The 21,837-nt window shown below is 42.3% G+C and overlaps 1 protein-coding gene across 3 annotated transcripts in view; it reads left to right on the forward strand.

The window, feature by feature from the left end:
• Positions 1–20,983: 20,983 nt before the first annotated feature.
• LOC137429681 (sal-like protein 1) overlaps positions 20,984–21,837 on the forward strand; it is a 45,641-nt gene continuing 44,787 nt past the window's right edge. For 2 of the 3 annotated variants that reach the window (XM_068119807.2, XM_068119808.2), the window contains exon 1: positions 20,984–21,230. In XM_068119807.2, the coding sequence (XP_067975908.2) occupies positions 21,029–21,230 (202 nt within the window). In that variant the 5' untranslated portion in view covers positions 20,984–21,028. The remainder of the gene's footprint in view (positions 21,231–21,837) is intronic. The other variant, XM_068119809.2, reaches the window with a different exon arrangement.

Consider the following 21,837-nt stretch of genomic DNA (forward strand, 5'->3'; position numbering starts at 1 on the left):
GGTTTACATGATCTCTTCACAAAACTTCACCAGATGGTAGAGTTGGTCATGAGGAAGAAGTCTATTGATTTGAGGTCAAAGGTCATCTTCAGGTCGAATTTCTAAAATTGCCATTTTTCATCCGATTGACTTGAGAATTGAACAGCATTTGCATATTGAGTCACTAAATAGGGAACACAACTATTCTTGAGATCAAAAGGTCAAAGGTTAACTCAAGGTTAAACTTCCAAAATCATCCATTTGCAACTGGAAAATCGTCACTTTTCATCTGATTGACTTGGGAATTGAACAGCATTTGCATATTGAGACATTAAATAGGGAACAGAACTATTTTTGAGGTCAAACAGTCAAAAGTCAACTCAAGGTTAAACTTCTAAAACCACAAATTTTCATCTGAAAAATCATCACTTTTTATCCTATTAACTTGAAAATTAAATAGCATTTGCATAGTGCATCACTGAATTGGGAAAACAACTATTTGAAGGTCAAAAGGTCAAAGGTCAACTCAAGGTCAAACTTCTAAAACCATAATTTTCATCTGAAAAAATCATCACTTTTTATGCTATTAACTTGAAAATTAAATAGCATTTGCATAGTGCATCACTGAATTGGGAAAACAACTATTTGAAGGTCAAAAGGTCAAAGGTCAACTCAAGGTCAAACTTCTAAAACCATAATTTTCATCTGAAAAATCATCACTTTTTATCCTATTAACTTGAAAATTAAACAGAATTTGCAAAGTGCATCACTGAATTGGGAAAACAGCTATTTTTGACGTCAATGGTAAAAAGTTAACTCAAGATCAAACTTCTAATATCATCAATTTTCATTTGAAAAATCATCAATTTTAATCTGATTGATCCGAGCTTTGATTAAGATCGTCAATTTGAATCTCAATGAAATGGACAATTTGATATATCCATGGCAACTTTTTATTTTGGGGAGGGGTGATTTCTGCAAGTATCGTGCTCTGCATGATGTCTTCTTCTTTGTCTGTCTGTCTGTTTTCAGACATCAGTTGGTGATTGAGGAACAACTTAATTCCAAATGAATGTTACATTTTGAACACGAATTGGACCATTAATTGGAAAACGAATATGTAGTTTAACAGTGCATTGGCTCTGAAATTCGTCCCAATTGCACATGCACAGAGGAGTGAGATCGAAAAAAAAATTACCCTGTCTGCCTGCCTGGCAGTCAAACAAAATTAAATATCATTCCAAACAGGAAACTTACTGTTTTTAAGGTTGTCATAAAGGACATAAACAACAGGCATGAAGAACTAATGTAATGAGTAAAATAAGGTGGTGCAAAAGATGCTGCGTCAACAGCGGTAAACTTCCGGAAAAAGCATTTCTACAATCTTTAAAATCTTTATTTTATTTCAATAAATTATATACTTGAACACTGCAGGGCACAAATTGCATTACTAGCTCTTTAAAAAACCTTTTTGTTTAGTAGTACTTGGACAAAATATTACAGCATTTTACATCATCTCGACCAATCAAATATGCTGCTCGCTGACCCTGCCATGTCACATTTTCTGAAGACTCTGCGGGGTAACGGGTTCTATGAACTCTCTAATTGATCTTTCTGATGTCTTGCATACTGCATAATGTGTTTCAAAAAAATGTAATCCATTTAGCAAGTACTTCGTTTAAAATGAAAATTATTTGGATTATCCCATTAACTACAGCCAGAGAAGGGGGGAGAAAACATAATTATAAAATGCAAAGTACAAACCAAGCTAACTGATGATGAAACAGACATAATTCAAAATCGATTCCTTGTCAATAAGCATTCATAAGATAGATCTGCATTATCGTCTTGACATTTTATTATTGAAAACGACAATTAAAAATAATTTTTTACTCCTGTGAATATCTCTATGACTTGCTCTATTGTATGAATAGCTGTTGTAGACCCACCATGATGGAGGGGGGGGGGGGGGGGGGGAGGGGTCCTTATGTTAATGGACCCTCTGGGAATATTATTACAAACAAACTGGAGTTGTAAGATGTCTGGGGCTCAGTGACGATCCTCCAAAATGGCCACAGAACAAAACTTTGAGAACAAAAAAACTTCACAACTTCATTCATGAATCATGATCCCTTACCAAAGCGGAGGTGGATACTTCGTGTCTTGGGAACACTCGGTTCTACCTTCTAAAACCTGCATATAGAGATAAAAACCAATGATACACACAAGGCATTTGTTTCCGTTTCTAACAAAAATATTTTTTAAAGAAAACCTTAATTACAATTTTTTTTTAATAATTGTAAACAACTGTAAATTGTAAAAATTGTAAAAATAAAATAAAATAAAAGAAGAAGAGGTTTTGGTGACTGTAGCTGTAGCTTAACCCATAGATCTGTGACATGAAGATGCTGTGCATGCAATTTGGCCCAAAAAGCCTTATACAGAAAACGGCAGCAAGATATATTGCTGGGTCAAGCTATTCATGTAACTCTGACTCCAATGTTTTGTTTTCTATTAAAAACTAAATGGTAAATATTGATCCGTGAGTTATCTGCTCACTGCAGTTGTGAGCGCAAGTCCCGATCTGGGTCATGATTTACTCTCATATTTTCCCATCTATTTCATGTAATTATACCAAAGGAAATAAGATTAGGTATATACATATATATTTGGTTATTTCTTGATTATATATATATATATATATCGGATATGATATGTCGCAAGCTCCAGCAATGACTGCATTCCGGAATAACTCACAATGTTTGCAGAATTAAATCGTTTGTTTTCATAATTATTCACTTGCTGTTTTCACCCTCAATCTGCAGATTCCACTCGACGTTGCAGACCTGTTATTGTAATTCCGTTCCTGTTTTGACAGCTTCAGCACTGCAAGCATTCCCATGCCTTTGAAAAATGTTTGCTTTGTAAGACCTTCGTAACCAATCAGGAAGGCCTAAGCTTAATACAAATTGTATGTACAGTGTTATAATGGGATAGCATAGTAACAGCATCATCTAGGCAGACAGTGGCCACAGTCATACTTTGCAAGTGATCGTTCAACGGTGATCTCGGGAAAGTGACCACAAACACGATTGACTTGGCTCATCAGAGGCCACCCCATTTATTACACATACAAATGTGCCAAGAGTCTCTCTCTCTCTCTCTCTCTCTCTCTCTCTCTCTCTCTCTCTCTCTCTCTCTCTCTCTCTCTCTCTCTCTTCCACAAGCCTCGATTATTTTTACAAAAAAAAAAGATATAAAATAAATAAATAAATAACTACATCGACAATAAATGTAAAACATCCCACTTCTTTGAATGATGTTGGGGAAGAGAGGAATCTGGTTTATGTGGGCGGGGATGAGGGTTGGCAGAGGTACATTTGACAGAAAGGGCAGAATATTACCTGATGAAGACTGTTACGCTGCAGAAATAACCAAATAAATGAGAAACCCTCCGTAACAGCTTTTCATGGAAATGACGAGTTAATAAGCAGATGCAATGTTCAAGGCAGTGCTTTTGTCTGTTTCACTTCACTCCATGCCCCAAATGGCAGTAAAGGCACCTGTTTGTGGTTTGACTTTGTTGCTTTGTGCCGTGGCCTTTTCCACAAGGCTCCAATTAGGCTCAACCCGCTAGAGCGAGAGGGGCAAAGACGTGCTTTAATTAGGTCCCTGATAAGGCTGACATCACTTTTGTCATCCAGAGCATGATGAAAGGAAGGAGACTTTTCGACGCACTGCATGATGTTCCTGGAACGTATAAATGGAGTGAACGAGTCGCAGCTTGATCAATGCTCTATACCCTATAACAACCTTTACATTTCAGGATCTATTTTGTGATATCAGTCACATTATCATTTCTCAAACATTACATAAACCTAAGTAAACTCCACAAGTGAAGGAAGAACATTATCACTGTATGACCAACCATGGAATGCGTGCAATGTGTTCCCTTCATATGAAGTGAGGCTGATTAGTACTTGGTATACTGCTGCTCTGTATTATTCACAATAATCTCCACCACCATGTATCACCAGATATGTCTCTCCACTCTCCATCCACCTTTCTCACATCCTTCTTCACACAGTTCTCCCATCTTAACTGCGCTATACGACTTCTCCTCCTTTCGCGCTCTTTCCACTTGCGTGCTCTCTTTAGTAGTCAATCTTCCTCCATCCGCACCAAGTATCCAACGCACTTCAGCCAGCGTTTTTACAAATGCCCCCATCAAACTCGTCTACATACCAATTTCCTTCCTCAGTTCGTTCATCCTCCTATCCACCCTCTTAACTCCCACAACCCTCCTGACCCAATTGTTCTCACAAACCTGCAGCCTCTGTTGTTGCTGCTCTGTCAATGCCAACATCTCCAAACCGTGTAGGTATGCCAGTGTTAAACACAAATTTGGACTTTCCCTTTCAGCTTCCTCAATATTGTCCCATTAGAGGGGTCAATATATGAAAAAAACTCACCAACCCCCAAAAAATTGATACAAAAGGTTTTTCAATGGATTCTGGTACCATTGGGCATGCTAAATAACATCTGACTTCCGGAAATGGGTCATTTTCAAGATGGCGTCCAAGATGGCCGCCAGGAGCTTAAAATGGCCATATCTCAATTATTATTCAACCTAGAAAGGTGGTTTTGGTGTCTAACCCTAGGTTTTAGGGCCCAAGGAATCCAATTGAATCAATAAAATTACCATCAGTTAATTATTTATTGACAAGTCCAAGATGGCATCCCAAGGTGACATCCTGATCCACTAAAATGGCTCTGTCGAATAGTAGTCAACCTAGAGAGATTTTTTCAGTGTGTATACCTAGGTTTGTTGTTGAATAAGACATTTGTTGTCTTATACAGTTAGTCGCTATTCATCGTCATCCTCCGACTCCTCTGGAAGAAACTTGTTATGTGGATTGTCAGATTCTTCAAGTTGGCACGGTCCACACGCAGTAGTACATGGTAGTCCATATCGTCTACAAGAGCAGCGGAGTGTCTTGCAGGCAGTGGAGCAGTTACAATGAATGACCTTCAAGAGACTGTCTGGAGCAGCGTTCATTCTTGACATAAGTGGGACAAACTGATTATCCTGCAGGCTCCACCCCCATTTCATGGCATCCATACCCTCTTCTTTTCCCATCCACACCATGATCTGGTAGTACGCTCTACGACAGTGAAGTTTGGTAGCAGATTCAGTTGGGGGCAGACGTTCGGGTGTTACAAAAGACGAAGCAGAGACAACCTTCTTGCTGAAGGTGTTATATCGCATTGTTGCAAGGGAATCTTTGCACTTGCCACCAAAGAGGATAGCCATTACTCGGCATCCAAGGTCATCGATCACCTCTGTGGTCTGGTTTGGGATGGCCCTCCCCCCCTCCCCCCCCCCCCCCAGACTATATCTGGGAAAAGTTGTGTACATTTCTTTTGGAAATGTCTAAAAAAATATGGATTTTGTTTATGCATACATGTACCAAATAATATACTTATTCCTTTTGAGATTAAAATAAATTGTTTGTCAGATTTTTCAGTCCCCCCCCCCCCCCCTCCCCAATATAAAATAGTCTGTCCCTTGCCATAACCTCTCAAGCTTTGTACAAACCTTTGTCTGTAATGATCACTGAATACTGTGGACTGGAGTCACAGGTGGCAGTGGTGTAGACACATTACACTCTCATCTCTCCAATCTGAAACACACACTTGGTTCATTAGCTGGTGAATCGGAGGATGACGATGAATAGCGACTAACTGTATAAGACAACAAATGCCTAATGGGCTGGTAAACCTGGCTTACTGGATTACCTGATTACTTTGTGCTTATTTAAGTAATTTTGATGATTTCCTGGGTGCCTTAAACCTAGGTATACACACTGAAAAATCTCTCTAGGTTGACTACTATTCGACAGAGCCATTTTAGTGGATCAGGATGTCACCTTGGGATGCCATCTTGGACTTGTCAATAAATAATTAACTGATGGTAATTTTATTGATTCAATTGGATTCCTTGGGCCCTAAAACCTAGGATTAGACACCAAAACCACCTTTCTAGGTTGAATAATAATTGAGATATGGCCATTTTAAGCTCCTGGCGGCCATCTTGGACGCCATCTTGAAAATGACCCCTTTCCAGAAGTCAGATGTTACTAGATTTTTAGTATGTTATTTAGCATGCCCAATGGTACCAGAATCAATTGAAAAACCTTTTGTATAAATTTTTGGGGGGTTCAACCATATATTGACCCCTCTACATCTGCTATGACTTCCTCCAGCTTTCCTCCATGCATTCACGCCAGTTTGTATCCTTCTCCGAACCTATGCCTCTGAACGACAATCCCGAAAAACGCTTACAACTAGATACATATAGCTATTCCCTTTCCTTATCTCCTTCCCCTCTAACCTGATGTTCAATTCCTCTCTCTACTGTCTAATCCACATCAACTCTGTCATGTTCAGGTTCTGCCTCAGTCCATGATTTTTGAACACCTCCTTCGGCTCCTCCAGCACTTCTTGGATTTGTTGTGTTCCCATTAGGTGTATAAATGAAAATAAATCCTTCTTGAGCCAACTCTAGAGCAACCAACATATAATTGTCCATGAGAGAAGCAAGGCAACACCAGGTTAAAACCAATAAATTTGAGAGATTGTCCTTGACTCTTGGTGATGGTCATGGCAAAGCAAAGTTTCACAGGAAAGTGCCTCCTTATGAATAGGAAGGGAAAGTCAGAAGTCATTGTTTTCGTTGGAATTCTTGGAATTAAAATATAGTGGCCTTCATGTTGACCCTTGATGATAGCAGCCTCAATAGAGTGTTCCATTAACTCTTTTACAACTAATTTGGTCCCAGTGACTAATTGTGGATGATCAATATTTTAAGGCACATGATCGGAGCACCAACTTTGAGCTCAAGATTGTGTGATGGGAAGCTGGTGGGATAGGGTGAGTTAAGGAATTCACTCGGGTAATCGGTTGCCCTATCTTCATCGAGGACCTTGTCGATGGATTTGTATATAGTATTTTTGTGTCTGCATCTGTTGCAAGAGTTCTTTATTGATCAGATTGGTTTGCTCATTTCTTGGAGAAAGTATTGCCCTGTCTGCAAGCCAGTCTTGATTGATGTATCTGTTTTCAAGATCCGGGTAAACAGCATCTTTAAGCTCTTCTATTACTGCAGCAACCGGCAGAGGGAATTGCATCAGCAGCAAAACCATGCCCTCAGCCAATGATGCTACCCTGCAAACTTGTGCTGCATACGAAGGAAGAAGACCGTAGTAACAGGATCCAATTATTCAGGAATGGCGATCTGTCCATTCTCTGGATTAACTTCTAGTTGATCATTTCCAATTTTTATGAGAACTTCTGAAAACTGTCCTGCTTCCTGATCATTCATCAAGTGGACTCGCATATTTGTTTTAAGATGCAGTTTTTGAGAGTACCTCCAGAGATAAGATTTTTGAGGCGTGCCTTGACCTCATCAGCATGTGTTCCACATTTTATATTTGCAAGGTTTGACAGAAATTACGAGTAGCAACACGCCACACATTGCTACATTAGGTTTATTTTGAATGTCTCACAGTAACCTCTCGAGTGCCTCAAAACCTTTCTTGTTGGCCATTGTGCATTCATCCCAAACAATGAGTTTGCAATCTTTAAGGACCCAGTTGGGCTCTTCTTCCTGATGTTGCATAAGGGCGGCAAATCCAATCACAGTTTAACAGCCATGTGTGCTGTTCGTCCACCAGCAAGCAATGTTGCAATAATTCCTGACGATACGTTGTGGGAGTCAAATTTTAGCAAGCAACAGGCTCATCAGGAACATCTTTCCCGTGCCACCATGTGCATCAAGGAAGTAAAATCCAGATTGTCCTCTCTGAGCTGTCTTCCAAATTGTCTGATAGGCCTTCAAACAACTTTGGTTCCATGTCCACAATAAATCTTTTTGATTACGTTCAACTATAGGAGACCTCCCTAAGATATTTGACATGCTTCAATCATCAGTATCTTTTTGTGTTTGGAGGAGCCCATAACCCCCATGTGCCTTTCCACCCATCAAGAGTACTCTGTCTTCAAGAAGTCTCAAATCACTGCCATCAATGGCCTGGCTGAATTCCAAATCTACATCATCACTCTGTTCCATTCTCGTCTCCATGAAGATGTCTTCAGTCATGTTTTCCTTGTGATTTCCCCCATAAAGCTTTGTATCTGCCAGTTTACAATTGGCCCAAAAATCAGGTTGCTTGAATCAATTTCATAAAGCTGAGGATCTTTGATTTTTATCCAGTATTTCAGCACTTGCGGTTAAATCGATATCTGCTGGTCCAGACTTTCCTTTCATCCACATCAAAATCTGGACATATGGAAGACCTCTTTCTTCCACTCAACAGTTGCACCAAATTGATGCACCAAATAGGCATCCAGTTATCAAAAGTTCAATAAGCTTCATCTTTTTCTGGTGAAATACTCTTGCCACCAAATCTTGTCTATCCTCTGCTTGCTCACTAGGACGCAATTGTGTTTTCATCTCGCCCAGTTGGGAGTACAGGTGAATGTTATGAAGAGGTCAGGGTGATCATGGTTGCGGACATATACTGTATCTTCTCATGCATATAGTGAGGACTCCCAGTAAATGTGGATGGTAGAATCATGCGAATCCTGAGATTTGCTGCATCTCTGTCATTCTTGAGAATGTGATTTCTCGCGTCATTGTGCTCAGCAACCTGTAAACGCTGTTGATGATTTGCAATGAGGTCAAGGCATTCGGATTCAACGTCATACTCAGCAATATCTACCAGACCCTGATTTGTAAGAGAGTGGCAGCGGACAATATGGTAAATACGTAGATTTGCACTTTCCATCATCTGTATGTATAAATGTCATTAGCCAAAAAAGTTTTGGCAGTTAACATACAAATAAGAAGGCCTAATGACATCTCTCACCTGTATTTGTAGTGAATAAACAATTGATAAATTAATAACAATTAATAACCAATAACCAATAACCTCTCACCTAATCAATTACCCCAGGTGGCTAGGATTTCCATAAATTAACCACTACGTTCTTCCAGCCAAAGAAAGTTGCATAAAGCTACCAAGAAAAGCTACAGAGACTCGATACCTTTGCTGTTTCAAACCTGACCTGGGTTCCTCCACAGCTGCAGACTCCTCTCCACCTATTAACTACATACTATTGAAATCATAATGATACATAACAATAAATTGATAATGATAATGGGACAACATGATAATGATAGTGTTGATAAATATAATGACAAGTAATAAAATATATTTTATGGATGGTGCAAAAGGATGTATGGATGGTACTCCAAAAAGTATGTAAACAAGGCAGGGATGGCCACAAGAAAATATCATGTGGAAATTACGTCCATTACCTACATCTTTCTTTGAATAATGGTTGTCCCGAGAAAAGACAAACTTGTATCAAACACACACACACACACACGCACACGCACACACACACACACACACAAACACACAAACACACACACACACACACACACTGTATTTTGCTGTGTGGACTGTCCTTCCCTGCTGACGGATCTCTCGTAGCTTTTCTTTGTTGACGCGTTTCAGTCTAGGGAGTAACTGCTGAAATATATCTCTCCTGATTCTTCCAGACATCTTTGTTCTTTGTTCCTTTCACATTTCTTTATACTTTTTCACATTTCCCTTTATTCATTCTAATTCTTGCTTTTTCTTTTCTTTTATCACTTTTACTCTCTATTTCTCTCTTTCTCTGTCTGTCTGTCTAAGGAGAAGTGAATTCTTGCAGAAAATTTATGTAAGGTTCATTTTTCTGCACCTGGAGGTTGTGGTGTCGAGGCTGAAACCCGAATCCTATTTAGATTCCTCCTAATGACTCCATATTTGCTCTTTACTTCATTGGGTTACTTCTAATGCCTCCAATGCAGTATTTTCATTTAATTCCACCGTTAACCATATACAAATAGTTCTGATTGGCCCTAGGGCAAATGTGTCTAGCGGCCCCGCCCCCATCAGGCTGATTGACAGTCGTATTCCCGCCCACCCCTCTGATCCCTTCCTCTTCCTTTACAAAAGGAATCCAGTTTTGGTAATTTTTGTGGAATCCTTTCAAGCTATTAAAATTACGATAGCAAAGGATGCTGCATCAAGTGAGACTCTGCCCAATTGTACCAGTCATTGCCATTGAGAGTGGCAGCTCGGAAAAACGGTTTCTGAAGATGATTATTATTATGAACGAGATTTTCCAGTTTTGACTGATCTCGGTTTTTTGCTGTATTTTTCATTGTCCATGGTCTGTAGTAGTGAACAGTGATCCCTACCTAGACAATCAGCTGAACAGACCAGGTTGGCTCTCATATCTAGCCGAAATGACTTTTTAGAGAAGATACTCCAACTTTAGTTTTGTATGTAGCGGATTGGACCGACATTTTTTCTGCACCATCCCTACATAGAGAGTGCTCGTGCACTCTCTGATAATGATGATAATAATTAAAATAATAACTAGACCGAAGTCCTTGGCTTCTCATTAACCTCTTATTTTATTCCCCTTATTGACCTCTGTGACGCCAAGTCTCCTGCTGCTGGGGAATGAACCGGGGGTCGAATCCAAAAAACGTCACATTTAATGCGTTCCCCAATGTTGATTGCACATATAAATGTAATTTTAAAAAATGTTTTAAAATGTGCCCGTAAATGCATTTTTCAGGTTTTAAAATATATATTTTTTGTATACAACATCGAGGCTCGTGTAAGAGCTAACATTAAGCACAAAAAACATAAATGGACACGTAAAACATATAATAAAGGGAGCGGGAGACAAGATGGGAGAGAGACGGAAGCACACAAGCACAACAACGGTAGAGAGCAGGGACATTAGGAGATCTGTGTGAGGGAGAGGGCTTTGAGGGAGGGGGCAGGGGAAGGGAGGGGGGTGCGAGAGGTATAAAACAAATGGACACTGCAAGGACTTCCAGGAAAGAAGTCGGTATTTCAAAAAGGTGGATCTGGGGTGGATTAACGGGTGTACAAAAGATCAAGGTTTTGTATGGGGGAAGATAAGAGATGGTGGTGAACAGCTGTTTTAAAGACCTGGAGGGAGGAGTCGGATTGGAGAGAGTGAGGGAGTTTGTTCCAGAGGCGGGAGAAAAGAGGCATGAAGGAGTGAAGGTGGACAGACAGTCTTGAATTTTGTAGTTTAACCATAAGAGGGTTGCTGGCAGATCTTGGGCGACCTCAATGAATATTTGGGGGACAGAGAATAGACAGAGCTGTGGAAGCTAGGCCAGAAAGGAGTCGGTAGAAGACAGAAAGACCACTAACCTGCCTGCAGTGAGCGAGTGAAAGACCCTCAGAATCGGCTTCATCGCAGGAGATACCAATGATTCTGAAAGCTTTGGTTTCTACAGCGTGAATCCGAGCTAGATGTGAGGCAGGAGCACAAGCCCAGAGGGGAGAGCAGCATTTCATTGAGCTGCGGATGAAAGCTTTGTATGTGGTGAGGAGCTCAGGTGTGCCAAGGAAGGACTTCACACGAGGGAGGACTGGCTTTAGAGGCCAGCTTGGAAATGTAGTTTTCCCAGGAAAGACCATGGCAGGTAGTGAGACCCAAAATCTTGAGTGGCAGAACTTCTTGGAGAGGATTGTTGAGAAAGTAGAAGGGAGGGTTATCCAGACGGTCTTTTCGGAGAGACATAGTGAGAGTGTGAGATTTGTGAGGATTGAAAGACATGTTCCACTTGTTTGACCGGTTTTTGATTTTGTCCAGGTTTGCGGAGAGTGAGGAGGCTGCAGACTGCCATTCTGAGGGATGAGGTATGGAGCGTCAGAGAGTGGAGTCATCAGCAAAGAGATAGACAGGAATTTCCGTCGAGTCGGAGCGATCATTGATGAGGACCAAAAAAAGCACTGGGCCCAGAACACTACCTTGGGGAACTTCAGCCTGAACAGGAAGGGGAGATGAGAGAAATCCATTCAGGGCCACACGTTGACTGCGACCGGAACGGAAATGTGCAAGCCATGCGTGGAGGTTTCCATGGATACCATAGGAGGAGACTTTGGTGAGCAGAGCTGGGTGCCAGACCGTATCGAAGGCATGAGATATGTCAAGAGAGACAGGTCTGATTTCCTGTTTGGCGTTGAGGGCCTCCATCCATTGCTGAGACAGCAGAAGCAGCATGTCCAGATTACAGTGACCTGGTCTGAAACAAAATCGATGATCAGATTTCAAGCCATTGGAGAAGAGGAAAGATTTGATATCCGAAGCAATGATGGATTCCATGACTTTGCTGATAATTGGGAGCAGGGTGATTCGCCTGTAGTTGCAAGGATCTGTTTTTGCACCTTTTTGTGTAAAACGGTAATGTTGGCTGATTTCCAAGTTGGTGGCAGATGACCTTGAGCAAAGGAGAGGGTGAAGAGAGCAGAGAGAGGGTGTGAAAGAGTGGCTGAGCAGGATTTTAGGACCTGTGGGCTGATGCCGTCTGGTCCAGTTGCAGGATCAGAGTCGAGGTTTGACAGAAACTTCTCCAGCTTGTCAGGAGAGAAGGACACAGAGTCGTGGAGCTGCTGGGTACTACTGGGTAAGGTGGGTACAGAGAGAGATGGGTTCGGGACACAAGATTTTGAGGCAAACACAGATTTGAGGCATTCAGCTTTTTCACGTGCAGTGTCAGCTGTGTAGCCGTTTGATGTAAGGGAGGGGATGGAGGGGGAACAAACACCAGAAACAGATTTGACCAGATGCCACCAGGATTTGGAGGTAGGAGACAGGTTTGAGGGTTCAGTCTTGTGATTGGAAAGATATTGTTTCCTGGTTCTCCTGAGGGTAGACACACACTTGTTGCATGTTTTGTAAAAGGAACGGACATTGCTTTCATTGGATTTGCCTTCCATGAGGCAAAGACGAGTTGTTTCAGGGCAACTGCCTCACTATAAGATTCAGTGTACCATGGATTGGAGGAAGGGTATGACAACTGATGACGAGATGGGATAAATCTGTGCATGAGAGAGAGCAGTTTGCTTTGGAAGGATTCCCAGGATGAGTTAATGACGGAGGCAGTAGGGATGGGAGACCATTTCAGATGATTGATGGCTGCTTGAAGACCGTGCCAGTCATCCTGAATGAAATGCCAGACTCATCAATGCTGAGGAGGCTATCTGAGAATGGCCAGAGAGATGTCCACTTTTACAAGGAAATGATCAAATGAACGGATTGGAGCAGAAGAGCAGCAGATATTTGCAGGGAAGTTATTCATAACCACGTCTAGAAGAGAAGATACTCCATTGACTGAGACCCGGGTCGGGAAATTGACAGATTGTGTCAGTCCCAATGAGTTGCAGAAGTCCATTGCTGAGTTTCCATGGCTGGTGAGAGAGGTACCAACACCCAGCCAGCTGGCATGATGACAGTTGAAGTCGCCACATACAGAGAAGAGAGAGTTGGGATGAGTGGATAGACGTTGGTCCATGTTATCAGACAGTGAGATATAAATGGAGTCATCACTGTTTGGTGGACGGTACAACACACATATGAACAAAAGGTGGGAGCGGAGGGGATGCCATAGCCAGAGGTACTCCTGGGGGTGTTGTGGGGTGAGAGAAGTGCATGGAGAGTGAGGAAGAGAGTGAGGAAGAGAGTTTTATTTTTTATAAAGATGGTAACCCCACCACCAGGACGAGGCTCAGGTCTATCATACCGGAGGAGGGAGTAACCAGGGAGAAAAATTAAGGAATCAGAGACATCTTGAAGGAGGAAAGTTTCTGTTAAGCAGATTAAGTCTGGTTTGTCAGAAGCAACCTGTATGGGGAGATCAATCAGGTTTGAGCGAAGGCCCGGTTGTTTGAGGTCCAGTTGTTGTTGACCTTTTGCCAAAGCTCTTGCATCTTTGTGCCATGTGGTGATCATAACTACCAAGTTTAGTGAATTTCTCCATCACCGTTTAGGATGAGATCACATAACAGTTTATTTCAAAAATGTTATTAAAAATATTAAAAATCCAATTCCCCCCGTTTTATTAAAAAAGGCATGGGGATAATGATTGTACATGAGTAATCTATTAATTGCGTACTATTGGAACGTGAATAGTACGTCTCTTAATGATGTACTGTTGAAATGTGAATGGATATATTAATTACGTCCTGTTTGAACGTGAGTTTGACTATGATGAGTACATCGATTAATTTATGTATCATTGGACCTTGACTCTGTCTATCAATTATGTCCTTTACTGATGCACTATTGGAGTGTACCTTTTAGACATTCAGACCCTTCAGACCTCAAATGACACCCAGGACCCTTAGATTTTAAAAAGAACTTTTATACACTCAAGACCCTTTCAACCCTAACCAGTTAGTCCTCTTTAGACCTTTTCAGACCTTTGCACCTTCCGACTTTCACACCTTTCAACCTTACCACCTTGACAGATTTTCAGAATTCTTCCCTTTCGACTTTTAATTTGCATTATCGACCTTTCATTGAGTATATCCTACCATTTCTTTCCACACAAACAGGTCCTGGCGAGGGTCTGGAATCTCAAATTGTTCTTTCTAGTTCCCAAATTTTGGTTTATATCAGGCGTACTATTCTCCTTCGGGAAAAAACTGCAAATTCTGTTGCCAATTGTAGTCTGTTGACACTTGTTGTCGACAGGTGACGTTCTAAGACTCAGGGTTGTTCAATTGGGTGAAAGACAAAACTTTACCCTCACAACTGCAAATTTTAAATGTGATTTTCGACCGTTACCTTGAAGACACAGCAGTATGTCATGTTGCACATGATGGTTGGTATTCACCATCCTGCTGCATCAAAACAGAAACACAACATTGCGTAAGCTGTCAAATAACACACACACACACACACACACACACACACACACACACATATATATATATATATATACATACATACTCGTATATACACACACATATATATATATATATACATACATTCAATGCCCATAGAAAGTATACACCCCCTTTCAAAATTTGAAAAATGATTTGAAAATATTTCAAAACCTTTCGAAAATGTTGCCTTATAACCTGGAATGAAAATGCATTAAATCATACTTTTTCCACCTTTATTTACACATCGTAACCCACAACTTACAAGTGAAAAACCAATTCTACAAATTTCCCCAAAATTAATTAAAAACAAAACTACAATATCTTGGTTGGAAAAGTGTGGGTTTTTTTGAGAGTTTTCTTTTATGGGCGCATTTATGTTATTTTATGTAAATATTCATTTGCGGATGCTTTCTGATGGTTATGTGATTTTTTTCCCCCCAGTGTATTGGCTTTAATGTCCGTCGGCACGCAAAATTCCAGCTTTCTATGTCGCCCGGAAGGCACCGAACATTAATATCAGTGAGTGAGTGAGTGAGTGAGTGTGTGAGTGAGTGATTAGAATGAGCTTTATATTACATATGCCATATAAAACACAATGCCAGTTTATGTGTTCGTACAGATGTCTGTCCCTTTTCATAAGGAGTGGGTTTTAAAGGCCAATCTTTTAACACAAATGTGTGTTCACTGCGTTCTATTTTTGAGGATAAAACAAACCTGAAAAGCATTTTCCATAAAAGAGTAATTATGTCTTATTAATTGGAATTATAGATGGCGGCTTGCAAACTGAGCCTAAAGGGGGGTGTTCAGAAGTGTTTGTTTTTTTAAATACAAGGCGCCGGGAGACTAAATTTGCTGCATGTGATGTGCAACGCACGCAGAGTACAACAATTGTTCATTTACGTCTGTATGATGTCTAATAAATAAAAAAAAGACTCTGCCGAGGCACTAGGCTGAAAGCAGTAGGCCAAGGCTTCAGACTTTGGCATGCTCACGAGACTGCACCATGGAATAATCTGATCTAACCCATCATGTTGACGGGGTTTTACACACACACACACACACACACACACACACACACACACACACACACACACACACACACATATATATATATATATATATATATATATATATATATCTTAGTCACACTCTGATGTTATGCAATACACAGGATTTATTCGTTATTTCCACTTGACCTTACGACATATTTTAAATAACGCAAGTAATATGGATATACATACTATGCCACTCATTAAGCACATCACTGACGTTCCACATGTAAATAGAAACATTTAATAACAGCTTCCTGGTGTTCTGAAATGGAAGGTTTTATTTGCTCCAATGAATATAATTGTTTCTTATATTGCCTTATTGCAGCACCCCACCAGCCACATGGCCTTACAGAATAGGATTGGCTTCCTCATGAAGAGTTCAGCACACCGGGGTGGCTTTATTTATTTATTTATTTATTTATTTATTTATTTATTTATTGCATGAATTGTCCTCAGATTTTGGGTGTGAAAAAAATAAATAAAACCCAATGGTTGTGAAATTCTGTTCTCACGTCCATCCCCATGACAGCCATGGTTGGATTATAATACGCATTGACATCGAACAACAGACACCCCGAGTCACCCCACCATGACGCAAGCACTGCACGCCTCACTCTGGATTATCATGACCAGGAAGCACCGGAGTACTTCTCGATGATTCTTCGAAGAACAAATGTATCACCCGCTGCCAGTATTAGGGACTTGTTCATAAGAGACCAAGTGGCGTCAGTGGGCGTTGGGGGGGCAACGAGGGACATTTTCTGCAGGGTGGGAGAGATTTCCCCGTTGTGCGTCACACCCTTAAAAACGATTTGCGTGGCATCTGCCATGAAAAGGAGCTGCCAGGGAGAAATTTATGCCCAACGGAAAATGGTGCAACGCCTTTGCTCTTTCCTGTTTTGTGTTGTGCTTCAGCAACACACATAAATATATAATTTCTACAGTATTATAAATAAAGCAGTGGGAGATCTGTTCAAATTACAATGTAATGGGACTTGGCATTTTGCCACTTCACATCTAATTTCGTAAGATGCGTCGGAGCGATTATTTGCTTATAACTGCGAAGCGCTTTACCCCTCTGCAGGGTCGAGCCTACGACCTCTACCACCAGCTGTGCATATTTTGATGGTTTTTACAAGTGAGCCGTCGCGCCGTTGGCATTAAAGTGTCTCGTTTGACATTACATGCCCCGAGGAGGTTTTCAGTGCAATTCCATCTCTCCCTCTCTCACATATCCGTGCACCCATGCCTGATGAACACGAAAAAGTAGGTCGGGATGTCGGAGAGTAAGGCATCATGTGTACCCAAAGTGATAATTTCCTATTCGCCGTTTTTTGACCAAGTCATTCACGAACCGGCTGTCCATGTCTGACGTTTGACTGAAGGCGGCACAGGAATGTGGAATTTATTGGCTCATCATTTAGCATTCACCATTTTTTCCCCAAGTCATTCACGAACCGGCTGTCCATGTCTTACGTTCGACTGAAGGTGGCACAGGAATGTGAAATTTATTGGTTCATCGTTTAGCATTCACCATTTTTGCCCAAGTCATTCACGAACCTGCTGTCCATGCCTGACATTCGACTGAAGGTGGCACAGGAATGTGGAATTTATTGGTTCATCGTTTAGCATTCAGCATCTTTTTCCCAAGTCATTCACGAAGCGGCTGTCCATGTGTGACGTTAGACTGATGGTGGCACAGGAATGTGGAATTTATTGGTTCATCGTTTGGCATTCACCATTTTTACCCAAGTCATTCACGAACCTGCTGTCCATGTCTTACGTTCGACTGAAGGTGGCACAGGAATGTGGAATTTATTGGTTCATCGTTTAGCATTCATCATTTTTACCCAAGTCATTCAGGAACCTGCTGTCCATGTGTGACGTTTGACTGAAGGTGGCACAGGAATGTGGAATTTATTGGTTCATCGTTTAGCATTCACCATTTTTTCCCCAAGTCATTCACAAACAGGCTGTCCATGTCTTACGTTCGACTGAAGGTGGCACAGGAATGTGGAATTTATTGGTTCATTGTTTAGCATTCAGCATCTTTTTCCCAAGTCATTCATGAAGTGGCTGTCCATGTGTGACGTTTGACTGAAGGTGGCACAGGAATGTGGAATTTATTGTTTCATCGTATCCCATTCACAATTTTTCCCCAAGTCATTCACGAACCTGCTGTCCATGTGTTACGTTCGACTGAAGGTGGCACAGTTTCCCATTCACCATTTTTTTCCCAAGTAATTCACGAACTGGCTGTCCATGTGTGACGTTCGACTGAAGGTGGCACAGCAATGTGGAATTTATTGGTTCATCGTATCCCATTCACCATTTTTTTCTCCAGTCATTCACAAACCAGCTCTCCATGTCTTACGTTTGACTGAAGGTGGCACAGGAATGTGGAATTCATTGGTTCATCGTTTCCCATTCACCATTTTTTCCCCCAAGTCATTTACGAAGCATCTGTCGATGTCTGAGTTTCGACTGAAGGTGGCACAGGAATGTGGAATTTATTGGTTCATCGTTTAGCATTCACCATTTTTTTCTCAAGTCATTCACGAACAGGCTGTCCATGTCTGACGTTCGACTGAAGGCGGCACAGGAATGTAGAATTTATTGGTTCCATGGTTTAGCATTCACTGTTGAAGTTTCACCTCAAGTTGCAGAGTGCCTGGCTTCAATAACAGGATGACGTCTGTAGTATTTTGTGAAGGAAATGAAAATACCCAAGAATATTTAGGTGCGACCCTTTGCGAAGTTCAAATATAAAACGGAATGCACAGTTAAGGCAAGACCACCTTCCGATTTCTATTTCCAGGTGAACACAGAACATGCACTGCTTGGTCCACAGACTCGAGAACTGTGTTGCTGCGTTTTCTGAACGCAATACATTTGCAAGGGCCAATAGTTTAGCACATGATCAGCGCAATTATGCTGCGCAGGCTATAATCAAAGAATGAGCCAGGGCTGTCTTTCACCTCGCATTGATTGTTCGCCCATAAATCAGCCTGCACCCTTAATTGGCTGTCGAAATATCATTGACAAAAGCCCCTCCAGCGCCACACGTCAGATCTGAACTTAACGGCGATGACGAGTTCCTTATGGAACCTGCGCTGCCTTCAATGTTCTTCAGCCGAAGCAGTGGCGAGTTATAGCACACACACACACACACACACACACACACACACACACACACACACACACACACGTGACCAGCATTGCAACCGAAGGTTCTCGATCACCAGCCGAAATAAACGAAATTCTCCGCCACACATAATGCGCAAAGAGCCTTGATAACTTTTAGTTTTAGCGCATCGGACCGTGAGACGACGCTTTGATATTTACGCATAAAGTTGCAGACAAAAGCTACAAGAGCACGGCGAGAAAGTTTTGTTCTTCTCGGTTATTCGAAAGCACATTTATTGCTTGCATCGCTCGCATTTTGTATTACATACGCACAGCCCGACGTTTTCAAAAACAAGTTGATATGAAAAACTCATCTCGAGGATCATTTCAACAGAAGCGTTTTGCAATAATACTTTGGAAGGCCCACATCGCGGGCTTCTGTCACAAGGGTCAGCGATTCATCTGCGTGGACAACGATGTGATTGTGAATGGAGCGGTTTTTTCACGTCGGTTTAAATTGCGCAACACAATACGGCGACCCGTGGGGTCACGGGAGCGCGGGCGACGGTAACGCTCGCTCGCTGCGACCGTTAAGCGCTCGCTCGCACGTGCTCGTCGCTGGGAAATTCGTTTGCACGTGACGTCGGGGATTAACAGGTGCGAAAACGTGCTTCATGCAGAGCAACGGCGTGATGTATACGCACAGATTGTTACGAGTGCAAGTACAGTGGGTGAATATACTTCAATCGGGGTTTCTAAGAGAGTTGCTGTAAACCCACCTCCCCCACCTGTGAGCGTTCAAAAGGTTTTGGTAACCTGTAAGTATGTTTGGACGAATAGTTCGAGTACCTTTAATAGGCTTTTAATTGCAGAGTATCACCTGGACGTGCGTATGCGTTCGCAGATCGCTCTGAAGTGACGTTAACGATCATTTTAACAAATCTCAGCAGTTGTACTTTTGCGTAAAAAGCTTCTCGCTTCGTTTCTCTGGAGCAATTTGACACGATGTGAAATGCCTTCGAGAAAGTGAGTGGCACACACATAAAATAATTTCCTTTAACTCGTCTTTGGCACTTTTTAAAGAACACACCGTTGATATATATATATATATATATATATATATATATATATATATATATATATATATATATATATATATATATATATATATATCCATGCGCATTAGGCCCTAAGTACAAGACCCGAGCTGAATTCAAACAAAATGGTGCTTTGTCGCGTCCCGCATGATACCAGTGCTGAGTAAGGCCTGCACCCAGCAGCACGGCTGAGCACTGCAGCCTAGTGGTGGCCGAGGGACAACCTGCTCCGGCCAAGCCCAACCCAGAGCCTAGAACGGACCATGCTGATCAAACGCCACAAGCGACTCGTGCAACTTTCTGTAGGTTAGGGAGACATGCGAGAGCACTCGAAGGTTACCCGGGTAGTTATAGCGAAAGCATCGATTCTTTAACTGAAGCTCCGGGTAAATGAAAAGCAAAGGCAGCTCGATTAGCGAAAAGACAATATGTTATGAGAATGCGCATGACTTCCCTTCGTTGGAACTTCCTTTTCCGCAGTTTTCTCCACCCATTCCCACCATCACACCCCTTCTTCCCTCTAGTCCGGCCCCCTCTATGCGAGTCACTGCTACTCCCTCTTTTATTCCCTCCTCCACCCCTCCCCTCGATTTGCGCCCTTCATGCCCCCTTCCCCTCGTGTCCGCCAAATGGCATCCCCGGTTGCCTCACTCCGCAGCCGCACCGCGTGCTGTCGAGCAGAGAACCGGGGCCGAGCGGGCATCGCGTGTAGCACGGGGTGGGACGCGATGGGACAGTTCGGCCACGTCGGAACTCGCGTCGCAAGAAGAGGCACCGCGTCGTGAGCTCGTGCAGGACGCGGAGCTTTGAACGGTTCGCGTCGCATCTGCGCCGTTCTGCGCGCGCTTTTTTGAATAATCGCCGCACGTCGCCCCCCACCTGCCCCTTGTGCCCCCACCCCCTGGCCGTGGGCCAATCAGGCTGAGCCGGAGTGCTGATGATTAATCGCGATGCATTATTGATAATCATAATTGCGCGGGCATGCGCGGTGGCGCCGCGCTGTAATTTCCGTAATTTTGCAACTCGCGAATTTGTAATTTTTTTATTCGTCGCTGATGTATCTGCCATGTCGCGCCGCAAGCAGGCGAAGCCGCAGCAGCTCAGGGCGGACCAAGAGCTGCCTTCGCTTTCGGAAAATGGTGAGTTCTGTTTGCGACCGCCTCGAGTACCCTTTGCTGACTTTTGGCTCCTGCTCTGCTGTTTAATCCTGCGGTTTCTACTTGAAATTTTGTTCACCTTTTTGGCGGAATTTCCAGACAATCAAATGTCTTTATTATCCATATGAAGGGTGTTCCATTTGTCTTGAGTCTCGATTGTTAAGCGAGCGGTGATCCACTCTAACCTGAGTCGGGATAGCCTTGTGCTGAAAACTTATTTTTCCACTCCATAGGAGCACATCAAGCTGAATGTGTTATCTTCCACTTTGGCGTATCTTGATGTTCGGTACAGAGATCGCCCAGTGGAGTTTGAATACATTGACCAAAGTCCGCGTGTTGTCCAGTGTTTGTGTCCTGCATGTGTCGCTCTCCCCTTGCGGCGTTCCCGCGGTTTTGGGAGTTCGTGCCGGTCTCCGGGACTGAGCGGAACACGAGATTGAGAGATACACACCTGGAAGAGGGCCTTTTAAACCCGTTCACCAGTTGACACGGTTCGACGATACGACGGCGCATAAAGCCCGCCGCCTGGCAGTCCGAACAAGCAGCTCTCATGGCACTACTGAGTTAACCATTAGCCGAAATGCCTCGG

The sequence above is a fragment of the Myxine glutinosa genome, chromosome 6, assembly GCF_964187855.1.
Source record: "Myxine glutinosa chromosome 6, kmMyxGlut1.1, whole genome shotgun sequence".
NCBI classification, from domain to species: Eukaryota; Metazoa; Chordata; class Myxini; order Myxiniformes; family Myxinidae; genus Myxine; species Myxine glutinosa.